The 13,087-nt window shown below is 47.8% G+C and overlaps 1 protein-coding gene across 2 annotated transcripts in view; it reads right to left on the reverse strand.

Moving 5' to 3' along the window:
- The window catches only part of LOC111148328 (mutated in colorectal cancers), a 412,174-nt gene that overhangs the window by 263,634 nt on the left and 135,453 nt on the right, over positions 1 to 13,087 (reverse strand). The window contains exon 1 of one of the 2 annotated variants that reach the window (XM_022504836.1): positions 4,455 to 4,748. The exons of the other annotated variant lie outside the window; for it this stretch is intronic. Coding sequence (XP_022360544.1) covers positions 4,455 to 4,511 — 57 coding nt within the window. The 5' untranslated portion in view covers positions 4,512 to 4,748. Of the gene's footprint in view, positions 1 to 4,454; positions 4,749 to 13,087 lie in introns of those variants that run through there. 2 annotated transcript variants of the gene reach the window in all.

Below are 13,087 nucleotides of genomic sequence, written 5' to 3' on the forward strand. Positions count from 1 at the left end.
GGAAGCAGGCTCCCTGCTGAGCAGAGTCCAATGCAGGGTTCCATCCCAGGACCCTGCGATCATGACCTGAGCGGAAGGCAGAGGCTTTAACCCACTGAGCCACCCAGGCGCCCCCAGACAAATTATTCTTAAGAATATTTTTTTATCCCCAGAGATTTCAATGATCATCAGAACAGAACTTTTTTTTTTTAAATTTATTTGATGGACAGAGATCACAGGTAGGCAGAAAGGCAGGCAGAGAGAGAGAGGAAGAGAAGCAGGCTCCCTGCTGAGCAAAGGGGGGGGGGTATGCAGGGCTTGATCCCAGGACCCTGAGATCATGACCTGAGCCAAAGGCAGAGGCTTAAACCCACTGAGCCACCCAGGCGCCCCGAAAAGAACTCTTAAAAGATAAATTTTTATTTAGCTGCATTAACAGGCAGCGGTCTACCTGACAAGCAGATCCAGTAGACAGGTCTTCTGGAAAGATTAGTGAATTCAAGTCATACCTTGGTAATGCTGTGCCTTAAGAGATCTTTCTCCCAAAATCTGAATGATTCTAAGAACTAACAGACGTGACAAGGTTCAACTACATACTGGTCCCACAAGTTTTACCAAGACAAACAAAATAAAGGGCTAACCAAAAACCCACGGCAAAGAGGAAGAGGAATTAAGAGCCTTCCCTCTACAAGGTTTGGGAGAATTTAATATAGTGCTGCTAAAAGTGTACTTGATTTTTTTTTAATTAAAAGGTTTTACTTGATGGGGCGCCTGGGTGGCTCAGTGGATTAAAGCCTCTGCCTTCGGCTCAGGTCATGATCTCAAGATCCTGGGATCGAGCCCCACATGGGGCTTCCTGCTCAATGGGAAGTCTGCTTCTCCCTTTCTCTCTGCTCCTCCCTCCCCCTGCTTGTGCTTGCTCTCTCTCTCTCTCTCTCTCTCTCTCAAATAAATAAATAAAATCTTTAAAAAAAAAAAAAAAAAAGGTTTTACTTGAGAGAGAGCACGAGCTGGGGTGGGGGTGTGGGGGAGAGGGAGAAGCAGACTCTCCACGGAGCAGGGAGCTCGATGTGGGACTAGATCCAGAGATTCTGGGATCATGACCTGAGCCGAAGGCAGACAATTAACCAACTAAGCCACCCAGGTGCCCTGTACTTGATTTTCTAAAGACTTTTGATTTGGCTGATGTTGGAGTCCTTCCTTAACCTCACATTAGAAAAACATCCTTTGATTCTCTGAAAGGGACAGCTAATAGCCAAGAAAAGAGACTAGCCAACTCATGTTTCTCAGATTTTCCTTTTACATTACTGTGGTTAATGCTAAGAATTAGTTTGCTCTGGTTAAAGTGTTCAGACTTGATAGAAGCCATTTGTGGTCATGGATCAGCAAAAAGGTTTTGAATGCCCACAGGTAGAGGCAATTTTACCATCTCCTATAATCATCTTGCAGGATCTTAAACAGCTATTGTTTCCAAGTAAAGACACAAAAGGGACACATTCATGAATTTCCTGTTTTTCTATCTTAAAGTTCTCACACATGCAAAACACCTCCGGCCCAACAACCAGCTCTAGCTCTAGAGGTCCTACCCATGCATCCCTCACACCCAAATCTCCTCTCTCTCTCTCCCTCCCTCTCTCATTCGAGCATTCCAGAGCACTGCACAAGCAGAGGTCAGCCCCTCAGCAGCTGACCAAGGCTGGCGGCCCTCATCCACCAGACCAGCAGATTATAACCAGCAAGGGGTTCAAGCCACACCCCGTCGTTGAGGCCGTATGGAGTCAGTGCCAACATTATTGCCGAACAGTCAAGGATTCCCATGGGTGGAGGGCCCCTCCAGAAGGGGTCAGCTCACAAGTCCACACCAAGGAGAGAGGCCTCTTGTCTCAGAACCCCAGGATTACGCTGGGCCCTTTCAGGGTTTTTCCCGCCCCTGAGCGGGGGGGGGGGGGGGGGGGGGGGCGGACAGGCTGAATCTGACCCCACAGTGACCTCTAGACAGTGTGGAGGCTCCTGGGCAATAAGAGATAATGGTACTAAAGGGGCCCCTGAGGGGTTTTATTAGCTCTGCTTCCAGGTGAGAAGGAGGAACCAACCATCAAAAGAGAATGTCAACTTTGCCTCCCGCAAGACGTTAAAGCAGAACCAGCGTTTAAGAGAAAAATCACTGTGACCAGAAACTCCCCAGTCCACCAAAGACCTGTTGTGAAGAATACAGATGAACTGTATTCAGAACTGTGGGTATTACAGGACAGCTCAATCCTACAACTGCGGCCCGTGATCAACTGACTTGAGATTTAGGGTCCGCAAGTATAAGCCACACACACCCCCTTGCCTTACAGATTCTTACACATATCCTCATTGAAAATATGTCCAAAAACTAAAAATAAACTACCCTACAGTCTACGGCAACTACCCAACCTGCAGGGAATCTGGGACTGGGGAGGGTCACGGTGGACTAAATCATCGAACCTAGAAAGGAGTCCAGAAAGAAGGTAAACGATGAGCAGACACTGAGAACAAGAAAAGAAAATTTGGTAAAGGATAGGACTGGCCAGAAACTTTTTCAGGGACAAAACGATGTCCTCTAACGTTCAAATAGTATGGCTCCAACCAACACAGGGGCCACAGAGAACCCTCCACTCTTCCCTTCAGCCCCAGGTTTTCTAAGGAGTCCACAGGGAGTGGATACGACCAGGCAAAGAACCTCCCACCTGAGTTTCATGGACACTCTGGGTTCATCTAATGCACTCACTGTGCCAATACCGTGCGAGTCAGGTCAGACCTCCTCTCCCTACCCAACCTTCTACCACCTTCCTCCCCAAGCTGGGATTCATTTTTAAAACAAAGGCAACTGAAACAACATACTTTAGGTGGTGGGGAGTTGCAGCGGCCACAGAGAAGAGGGTTGAGGGACCAGAGGAAGGCACCACTAAGTGCTTGATTTGTAAGGGACCTTACAAGGGAAGTCACAGGCTTCTCCTTACATAGGATGAGCTATGGAGCAGGGTCTTAGGTCCCAGCTTAGGTGTAGAACCTCTCCCTGCTTGTAAAATTGGCAATACATAAGTAAATAAATCACTTAGGTCTTCCTGCCTCTTCCTCTAACCTCCTGTGTTCAAGTTCCACCCACCCCTCTTCGCATCTCCCGACCTTCTACATCACAGGGAAAGCCCCCAGGATTAGGAAATGCCTTGGCCTCATTCACCAATACCCCACAACGCTACTCCAAACCCAGAGCCGGGACAGTGCAGCAGCAAGACACAGGGCACCAGGCAGAGAGCACATCATTCCCTGCTGGATATCAGCCACAGACCTACTCAGGTTTCCCCCTGTCTATGCCCCCCTCTCTTCCCCATCTCCAGCCCTCTCCCCTCAGCCAGGGCACCAGCCTTTCATTTTCCCTTCACAGTCAGTAATCTGACATCACCTCTATCTGCCTTCCGGCTGTTTTTATGCTCTGCTCCTTTTCTTCCCCTTTCCTGTCTTCAGCCATACTCAAGAAGCACAGACTACTTATTCTACTTTTGCCCCATAAATAGCTCATGGATGGTGCCAGGAGGAAAACCCACAGCCACTAAACCTCCTGCTGTAGACACGAGTCACACGGACTCCCTCCTCTCCTTCCAGCACCCAGTTTTGTAGGTTTTCCATCTCCACTTCTCAGGTATTCAAAGCCGCGGGTGGCAGTAGTGGGGGGGGGATGTGCCCGAGGCATCCCTAAAGTCATCAAAAAAGGTGGCTTTGAGCATCTTACCGCTCACATATTTGCATACCGTTTGATGTAGCTGCAATTTCAAAGCAAGTCTCCAACACTCAAGTGGGTAGGTTACAGTGAGAGCCAGGAATTGCAAAAGCGCTCGCCTCAAAGACTCAGGAGTCCAGTCCCGGGCAGGAAATAAAGTTCTAAGCGGCTTTGATGTTCTTCTTCCTCCCCACCTCCCTCCCCAGCGCGAGTCGTTCCTCTCCGCCGACGCGAGACCACCGGGCCGAACTGAACCAAACGCATCGCACGTGGGAGCCAAGTGGCAGACTTCAAAATCCGATGCGCTCCCCCAGCCCCACCAAATTAGTTAGCACCGGCGGCGGCTCGCCTTCGGATCCCCGATTGCAACCAAAAGTAATGCCGAACATAAACTGGGGGGACCGGGGCGGGAAGGGACGGGGGACCCAGATTCGCGGAGAGCGGAACGCCTTGGCGCCGCAGTGAGAGCTCGTTTCTTTCTGAAACCTCTCGTCTCAGACTGAATTATCAAGCCAGTTCAGGTCATTTCCTGAGTAGCACTACAAGTTAAAACAAGATCCAAAAAAAAAAAAAAAAAAAAATCTATTAATCTTTAATTGCGCTGCCTCCAGCCTGGGAGCACGAGGGGGGTGGGGTGTAGGGCTGGGGGAGACTGGGAGGCACGGGCCAGGGGGCGGTTGTCGAAAGGCAAATGCCTAAGAAGCCGGAGCTCCCGACCTCAGCTGTTCCTTACCTCACTTAGCTCAGCCGAGGAGTCGTTTCCATATTTCATGGCAACTCCAGAATTCATGACTGCACTTTTCAGAGCCGAGCTCCTCCTCCTCCGGGTCTCGGAGCTTCTGACTTGGGCTTACCGGGCTCGAGATCCACCGCTTGGTCCCTTCTGGCACATTTTAGTCTAGACAGCCATTTTCACCCAAGACAGTGGGGGAAACCCCAAGGAAGGATGCGAGCTCTCCTGGCAGGCGCGGAGCCGGCTCGCGTTTCACCGACGAGCCATTGCCGCAGGAGGCTCGGTGGCGTGGCGCGCTCGCAGCTGCTGCAGCGGCTGAGCCGGCGCGGGGACCCGCCCGCGCGCGTCCACCGTCCGGTCCCGGGGCACTGCCACCCTCGGCGCCGCCTCGCCGCTCCTACGGGGCCTCGCCGCCCCCCATTACCCGGCTGCGGGGCACCTCCCAGCAGGAACCGGCACCCCCAGAAGGCTTCGGCGAGCTCCGGAAGAAACCAGGGCGGCGGGGCGAGAGGCGTCCGCGCCTCGGGCTCCGGGGAGGGAGAGAGCTGGAGAGAGCCGGAGCGGGGCTGCACTTCACGCCGAAGTTTCCCTTTTGAATCGTCTGGAGTTGTAAGTGGTTTCTGATTGAACACAGCTGTCTAGCTGCGCGGTGCGCCGAGGAGGCGGGGCCAGGAAGAGAAAGGGCGGGGGGCGGGGGGCGGGGTGGGAGGGAGGGAGGAGGCCGAGCGGAGGGGACAGTGCGGGGGAGAGCAGGCATCCTTCCAGCTCTCTGCGATAGTAATTACAGGACCCAAGTCCAGGAGGAAAAGAAGAAACAGGAAAAGCCACCTGAGTAATTGTGCAGGAAAAAAAAATTTTTTTTTAATTCCTCCTAGAAGCCACTTTCCATGATTTAATAAGGTCAAGACCCATCTGAACACTGTACATCAGGCAGCGCTGTGCACTTCCCATGCTACATTAAGATTTTACAAGAGTGTGGGGCGGTCATTTTCCCTAAACGGTCTAAAGTCAACAGCGAGGGTGTAAATTCACGGTCAAACTACCTCTCTGTCGCTGGGGCAGATTACATTTTCTGCACGTCGGTAAGAAAGACGAAAATGCCCCATCCCTTGAAAGATATAAAATAGGCTTCAATTTCCCATCCTCCCCAACCCCAGACCATTCTTTTAAGTATTACATTTCCCAACCTCCTCAACTCCCATACCTTCCTTAAAAATCACACTGCTCATCCGAGCAGAGCTGGGTTTGTGTTTCTGGGGTTTGGAATATGAATCAGAAAAGATTCAACCGACTGTTATATCCAGTGGACTCCTGGAATCAGAGCTCCTGTCAGCTTCGAGTTTCCTTGCGGTAAAAGCATCCCTGTCTAGGGAGGTGGGAGGGGAGGGATTTTCTCTCCATAAAGCTTAAAGTCCCACTGTACTTGAAATACACTGAAAAAGGTTCTGATCCTTAAAACGGGTCTGCTGCATTGCTTAGGAGGCCTCATCAGTCTCTTTCTACACGTTGGGAACAAAATGCCTCCATCCCCAGTGACAGACTTGGCATTTCCTAGAGCCTTCTATGAAAAAGCCATTGTATTGTTAATTTTCAAGGTCTTTTTTTTTTTTTTTTAATCAAATAGGATGTTTGTTTTGCTCTTTAAGAAGGAGCAAAGAGCTTGACCATTTGCATTTATCTTCTTGCCCAGCTGTCTTCCTAGTGAGTTCATTCATTGCCTGATGGAGGCACTACTGGGATAAAGAAGAGTTTGCTGCTTTGGGGGAGCCCTGGGTCCAAAGTTCTGGGTCATTGCCAGACTAGAGCACGTTGAGAGAAACTCTGCTGCGTGGGGAGAGGTTAAGAAGCCACATTTATTTTTCTTATTTACTCATTAAAACCTACCAAGAACTGGGGCGCCTGGGTAACTCAGTTGGTGAAGCTCCGCCCCACGCTGGGTGTAGAGATTACTTAAAAATAAAATCTTTAGGGGAGCCTGGGTGGTTCAGTCAGCTGAGGGTCTGACTCTTGGTTTCGGCTCAGATTGTGGTCTTGAGGTCATGGGATGGAGCCCCAAGTCAGGCTCCACACTCAACAGGGAATCTGCTGAAGATTCTCTCTCTCTCTCTCTGCTGCCTTCCCCCCCGCCCCTCCCCCACCAACCCTAGTCTAGCCCCTATGTGGTGCGCTCTCTCTCTCAAATCAATCAATCTCTTCCCCCCAAAAAAGTAAAATTAAGAAATTAAACCTTTAAAAATCATTCAAAAAACCGTCTGAGAAATGAGCGTGTGTGCTTTAAGATGCCAATGGTGGTGAATATAAAAATATAAAGGAGACTCAAGCACTAACCCGTCCATAAGGTGTATCGTCTCATAAAACACAAAGAAAATGTCAGTTCTAGATAGAAAATAAAACTTACAATGAGAGCAACAGAAATAAAGATCTACTGCAGTTCAGAGGAGGAAGTAGGATTTTGGTGGGACTGAACTGGAGGGGGACTGTGAAGGAATCTTAGGACAGGCAGCATGTGCGTTGATCTCTGAAGAATGGCTGAGTCCAGCAAAGATGGGGGGGTAAGAGGAAGGCACCCCAGAGAGGGGTACCACTGTGAAAGAAAGTATGGATGGAGGCTGGAATGTGCCAGGTGTGTGTCGGGAATAGCGGGTGTTCCATTTTGGAGTGGAACCTGGATTAGGTAAGTGAGTTAAAGTCAGATCATGGAAAGTTCTAAGTGAAGAGCTAAAGAAATGAAACTTCGGATAGGCAATGGAGAGCCACTAAAGTCTTCTCAGCACAGAAATAATAAGATCAGAGCTGTGCTTTGAGACATTCCAATGGATCTGTACCACACTCGTGAGTAACTCACATGAATTCAAATAGATGAACGGTGAGCGTGATGTTGGTGTTTAAAGAAACATATTTTTCATACTAGATGGCCCCTAAAAGCAAGCAGATGACTTCATCTGGTGTTCAACCAAAAGAAAGTGATCTGTTCCAAGACCGGAGGAAAAACTGGCAGTGTTGAACTTATTAAGAAGCCGTATGGCTGAGATTCTGCTTTATGGACAATGTGAGGCATTTTCAAGAGTAATGGTGACTATATGGAATTTTTCTTAAACAGTGAATTTTTTTTCTAAGATTTTTTTTTTAAAGATTTTATTTATTTATTTGTCAGAGAGAGAGAGAGGGAGAGAGAGCAAGCACAGGCAGACAGAATGGCAGGCAGAGGCAGAGGGAGAAGCAGGCTCCCTGATGAGCAAGGAGCCCGATGTGGGACTCGATCCCAGGACGCTGGGATCATGACCTGAGCCGAAGGCAGCTGCTTAACCAACTGAGCCACCCAGGCGTCCCCTCTAAGATTTTTTTTTTAAAGATTTTATTTCTTTATTTGGCAGAGACAGACACAACAAGAGAGGGAACATAAGCAGGGGGAGTGGGAGAAGGAGAAGCAGGCTTCCTGCCGCAGGGAGCCTGATTCAGGGCACGATCCCAGGAACCCGGGATCATGACCTGAGCCGAAGGCAGCTGCTTAACCACTGAGCCACCCAGGAGCCCTTAAAAGTTTTTTACTTACTTATTTGAGAGAGAGAAAGAGAGAGCACAAGTAGGAAGGAAGGTCAGCAGGGAACACCACCCAGGACACCAACACCATGGTCCAAGCCAAATACTTGGCCAAATGAGCCACCCAGGCATCCCAAACAGTGACTTTAATACTTAACCACCACAGAAGGTACACTCCATGACAGTCAGGCAATAGTGAAGGTAGAAAGTTGAAAGTGGAAACAGAGCATGCCGATTGGACTATCCCAGTAGCCCAGCAAAAGTCTACAAAGGTCTGAACTAAGTTGGGCAGTGCAAATGGAGGGGAGGGGTCAGATGGAAGAGATTCTGTGGAAAAGAGTAGACAGAAACTGTGGTGGAAGAGAGAACTTAAATATGACTTGAAGATCTAGAACGTGGCTGAATGGGGTTTCAGGCAATGTCCTCAACAAAAATAGGGATTCCAAAAAATGAATAGGTTACAGAGGAAACTATGTTTGAGATACCATAAGTCTGAGGTGGCCACTGGGTATTCAAGGAGAGGCATTCAGCAAGAAGCTTGACATGGAGCTACAGAGATACATCAGGGTTGAGATGGAAATGAACACTTGGGATGATCCCTATTAGAACAATTAATAAAACCATGAAATCGGGTAAGGTTGCAAGGGAAGAGAGAACAGAGAAAAAAGATCTGAGAACATTATGTTAATAAGAAGGTCTTTTCATCCAGGGGAAAGAATAAAAGAGGAAATGATGGGGAAGGCCAGTTAGAGAAATAGGAAGATAACCAGAGTAACTCTGAGTCTGGGAGTCGAAGAGAGATGTTGTCGAGACAGAAGAGGCAGCATCTGTATTATAAGCGAGAGAGGGGGCAGAAGCCTGAAAACTGATAAAAGAGCATTTCAAAGACATGAATGTCCTTCAAAGAGAAATGTCTACAAAGCTAAGGAGACAGAATGTAGATTACCACAGGGAATGAGGAAGAACGGGGCGGGGTGGGGGGGCAATAACCATATGCGACTCTTGCCTTAAATTTGATGGTGACAGGAAATCAGGAGATGGGAGAGTTTCTCAGAGCAGGGAAGCAACATTGACTAGAGGGTAGGAGGGGAGATTAGTAGTCTGTGGCTAAGGGAAACCCTGGAGATACAGAAAGAGAGAAAGGGGATGGAGTAAAGTTCTGGAAAAGGGAGGAAGGGAAAAGGCCAAAGACCCAAACCATGAGATTAGCTTTGGATAGTCTTGGAGAGGCAGAGGATTCTGATGTTTCTTTGTCTTTCTTCTTCAGCAGTTAAAGTTGCAAGACCTGGAGAATTTACAGACTAGTAGGGAGAAGCCTTCAGGCATGCATACCAACTAACGGCGCTTATTTCAAGAGTCATCCAAGTTTCTCTGTGTGATTGTGGAGGGGAGATGAAGACTAATAATAACTCATAATTAAATTTTACCTTAATAAAGGGAAGACCATAGAGTTGTCTGTCAATGCAAGAATACAGCGGCTGTGATCCCGACATCTGAAATTGTTCCGGTACAGGTGAAAGGCTGGTGGGACACACCGAAGGCCAATAGTATGTAGAGAACAGTTTCATGCCATGAAGGGAAGTCCGGTTCATTTTCTTCCAATCTAAGACTCCATGAAAGTCTAGAATTTAAATATTCTGTGATTTTTCTTGACCTCTTAGTCTAGTCAGAAATCAGACCGGGAATCTGTACTATCGAGAAAGCTAAGATAGTGCTGTACCCAAGACCAAACTGGGTCAACATCTCAAATACCTGAGAAATGCAAAGAGCACCTCAGCGTGTCATCTCAACACACCAGAGGGAAATAGAGCCCCAAGTGCATTTCCAGTGTCATAAGAAAACGGCCTCAAGATTAGCACGCACCGTAGTTTACCGAGTGTACAGCTGGGAATGCCTGCAAATCCTCCTGTACTGTGGCTGCCCCAATGTGATCCCTCTCGAAGAGCTTCTCCAAACTCTGCTTCAACACAGAGTAAGTCCCTCTCAAGAGGTGGGAGCAGGAGGTGGCAGCCGGGTTTATCAGGATCAGAGAGCAGGTCTGGGAGGAGGAGGAAAACCTGCTTTCCAATTGGGCAAGACCTTGGATTCCCTTTCTTCCTGGGACTTGTCTGCCCTAGAGGCTAATCTCTTCCCATCTGATCTCTGGGCCACGAGGCAGCAGCAGGCCTGGGACAATTTTCGGGAAGGCAGAGGTGGCCGTTGGCCTGAGCAGATGCATCTGTGTGCGGGTTACACGTTCCAGCCTCCCCAGCACTGCCTTCTTGTTGGCAGGCGCAGGCCGGTCCCTCTGTGTACAGCTGCTGATCTCAGTGAATTTCTACACAGTCAGGATAATATTCTGGGTCTTGTCTGTACCATCTTCTGGTAATGAACATCAGATTAATCAAAGCAATCTTGGGTAAAATTCTAGAACCTCAGCATTCAGGAAACGGACTGATACTTTGGGACTGGCTGACCTACGCCCTCTGTCTCTCCCCCTTGGGTGTCCAAGCTCCCCCTGCTCTGTGCTAAGTCAGGCTTGTCCTCCTCCAGCCCCAACAAGAGTCTTAACCCCCAAACTGTCCCCTTCTCTCTTAAGTCTCTTAACCTAAACACAATGTTGATACCTCAGATTTTAGGAAGAAAGCCGTCTACTTAAGCTAATTCACATGAAGGTGAAAAACTCTCATAACCTTCTCAACCAAGTGCAAAGCATTTGCATTGTAGAAAGAGAATGCTTTTAAATAATGCTCAATTGGTGGGATTTCCCGAAGAAGAAAGTGACTTTTCAGAGGAAAAGATTTCAAACCTGTGGGGATGCAGGAAGTCCCAAACCCCTAATTCCTTAAGGGTCATAAAAGTCAGGGAGCCCTCAAAGTGTACACTCAAAAGAATTTCCTGCCCTAACTCTGTAAGCCTACCCCACGGTCCCACCCCCAGGAGTCCAAAAATGCTCTCACTCACTCAACTCCTGTGGCCTTCTGCTCAGTCACCAACACAGCTTTTCTTTCAGGAGATGGGCCAGGCCGGAGTCCCAGGTTGGGAGCCTCCCAACAGCCTTGCTGGCCTGCCCCCTCACAGACAACACTTGCACCAGGCGCCACAACAGAAAGGATCCAGAAAGCATCGCACTGGATGATCTTTGTTTTGGTCTCTGTGTCCTCAGAGAACATTAAAAAACTGGAAGAAATCCTATAATCACCTCATTCACCCCAGCATCCCACTTACAGAGATGAGGATATGCAGGGTCAGCAAGTTTGTGGTGTTTGTTCCAAAAAAGAAAAGCATCCACTTGTACCAGAAATGGTGCTGTGCCTTGGGATTCAGTAGCGTATGGAACAGAAAAAAATCCTTGCTTTCATAGAGTTAGCGTGCTGGGCGGAAAATGGTTAATAAATAAAGAAGATAGTTACAGCTTGTGGTGGGTGTTACCAAGGAATTAAACAGGAGCCATGATGAGGGAGAGGAGGCCCAGGAAGTGAAGTAGTCAGAGACAGCCTTGACGAGGTGAGGACATTTCTGCAGGAAGGTCAAAAAGGAGCCAATTAGGTAGAAAGTGGGGGAAGATGACTAGGCAGCGAGAGCAGCAAGTGCAAAAATTCAGGGTCAAGAAAGGACTTCACCTTTCCAGGGAGCCCTCCTACACTGTTGGTGGGAATACAGGCTGGTGCAGCCACTCTGGAAAATAGCATGGAGGTTCCTCAAAAAGTTGAAAATTGAGCTACCCTATGACCCAGCACTAGCACTACTGGGTATTTACCCTAAAGATACAAATGTAGTGATCTGAAGGGGCACGAGCACCCGAATGTTTATAGCAGCAATGTCTACAATAGCCAAACTATGGAAAGAACCTAGATGTCCATTAGCAGATGAATGGATAAAGAAGAGGTGGTATATATATATACAATGGAATACTACACAGCCATTAAAAGATGAAATCTTGCCGTTTGCAACAACATGGATGGAACTAGAGGGTATTATGCTGAGTGAAATAAGTCAATCAGAGAAAGACAATTATATGATCTTTCTGATATGAGGAATTTGAGAAGCAGGGTGGGGAGTCGTGCAGGGTGGGGAGGGGAAATATGAAACATTTTGATTGGGAGGGAGACAAACCATAAGAGACTCTTAATCTCAGGAAACAAACTGAGGGTTGCTGGGGGGTAGGGGGGAGGGATAGAATGGCTGGGTTATGGACACTGGGGAGAGTATGTGCTATGGTGAGTGCTGGGAAATGGGTAAGCCTGATGATTCACATTGACCTGTACCCCTGGGGCAAATAACACATTAGATGTTAATAAAAATATTTTTTTTTAAAAGAAAGAGGGGCGCCTGGATGGCTCAGTGGGTTAAAACCTCTGCCTTCGACTCTGGTCATGATCTCAGGGTTCTGGGATCGAGCCCCCCATCGGGCTCTCTGCTCAGCAGGGAGCCTGCTTCCTCCTCTCTCTCTGCCTGCCTCTCTGCCTACTTGTGATCTCTGTCTGTCCAATAAATAAATAAAATCTTTTAAAAAAAAGAAAGGAAGGAAGGAAGGAAGAAAGGACTTCACTTTTCCAATAAATTTCAATACACTTCAAGGATTTTATTTAATTTAATTTTAAATTTCAATTTAAAGGTTGACTGTATGATGGAACCTAATTAAAAGAGTGATGGGGGGGCCAGACAACAGGGTATGTTTCGTCCACAGATTTCATTCTGTGCACACGGAGAGGCCACAGCAACACCGCAAGCAGAGCTGAGACGTGATCTATGTCTGTACAAACTTTACCACTAGGGAACTTAAAAAATAGACAAAAAATAGTTCCTCCTTTGTGGAAGTATTCCTGTGAATAAATGAAGGACTGATAGAAGTGGAATATTCCTATTTTACAACCTCTAATAATCAATACATTTAGATAGAAAGCACAACGTCTACTGACATCCCAAAAAGACACCCCACCAAACACATGACTTCTGATGGAAGAGTAGAATACCACCTCTGAGGCCATCTTAGCTTAGGAATATGTTAAATTAACCACAGGGGTACAATCAGCAAAATCCAGACTGTGACTCTACAGAGCAAACAATGTGCGTTCTTCAGATAAATTGCAAGGAGAGAGAAAAGCAAGTGA

This window comes from Enhydra lutris, unplaced genomic scaffold (genome assembly GCF_002288905.1).
Source record: "Enhydra lutris kenyoni isolate GAN:26980312 unplaced genomic scaffold, ASM228890v2 scaffoldscaffold19, whole genome shotgun sequence".
Classification (NCBI taxonomy): Eukaryota; Metazoa; Chordata; class Mammalia; order Carnivora; family Mustelidae; genus Enhydra; species Enhydra lutris.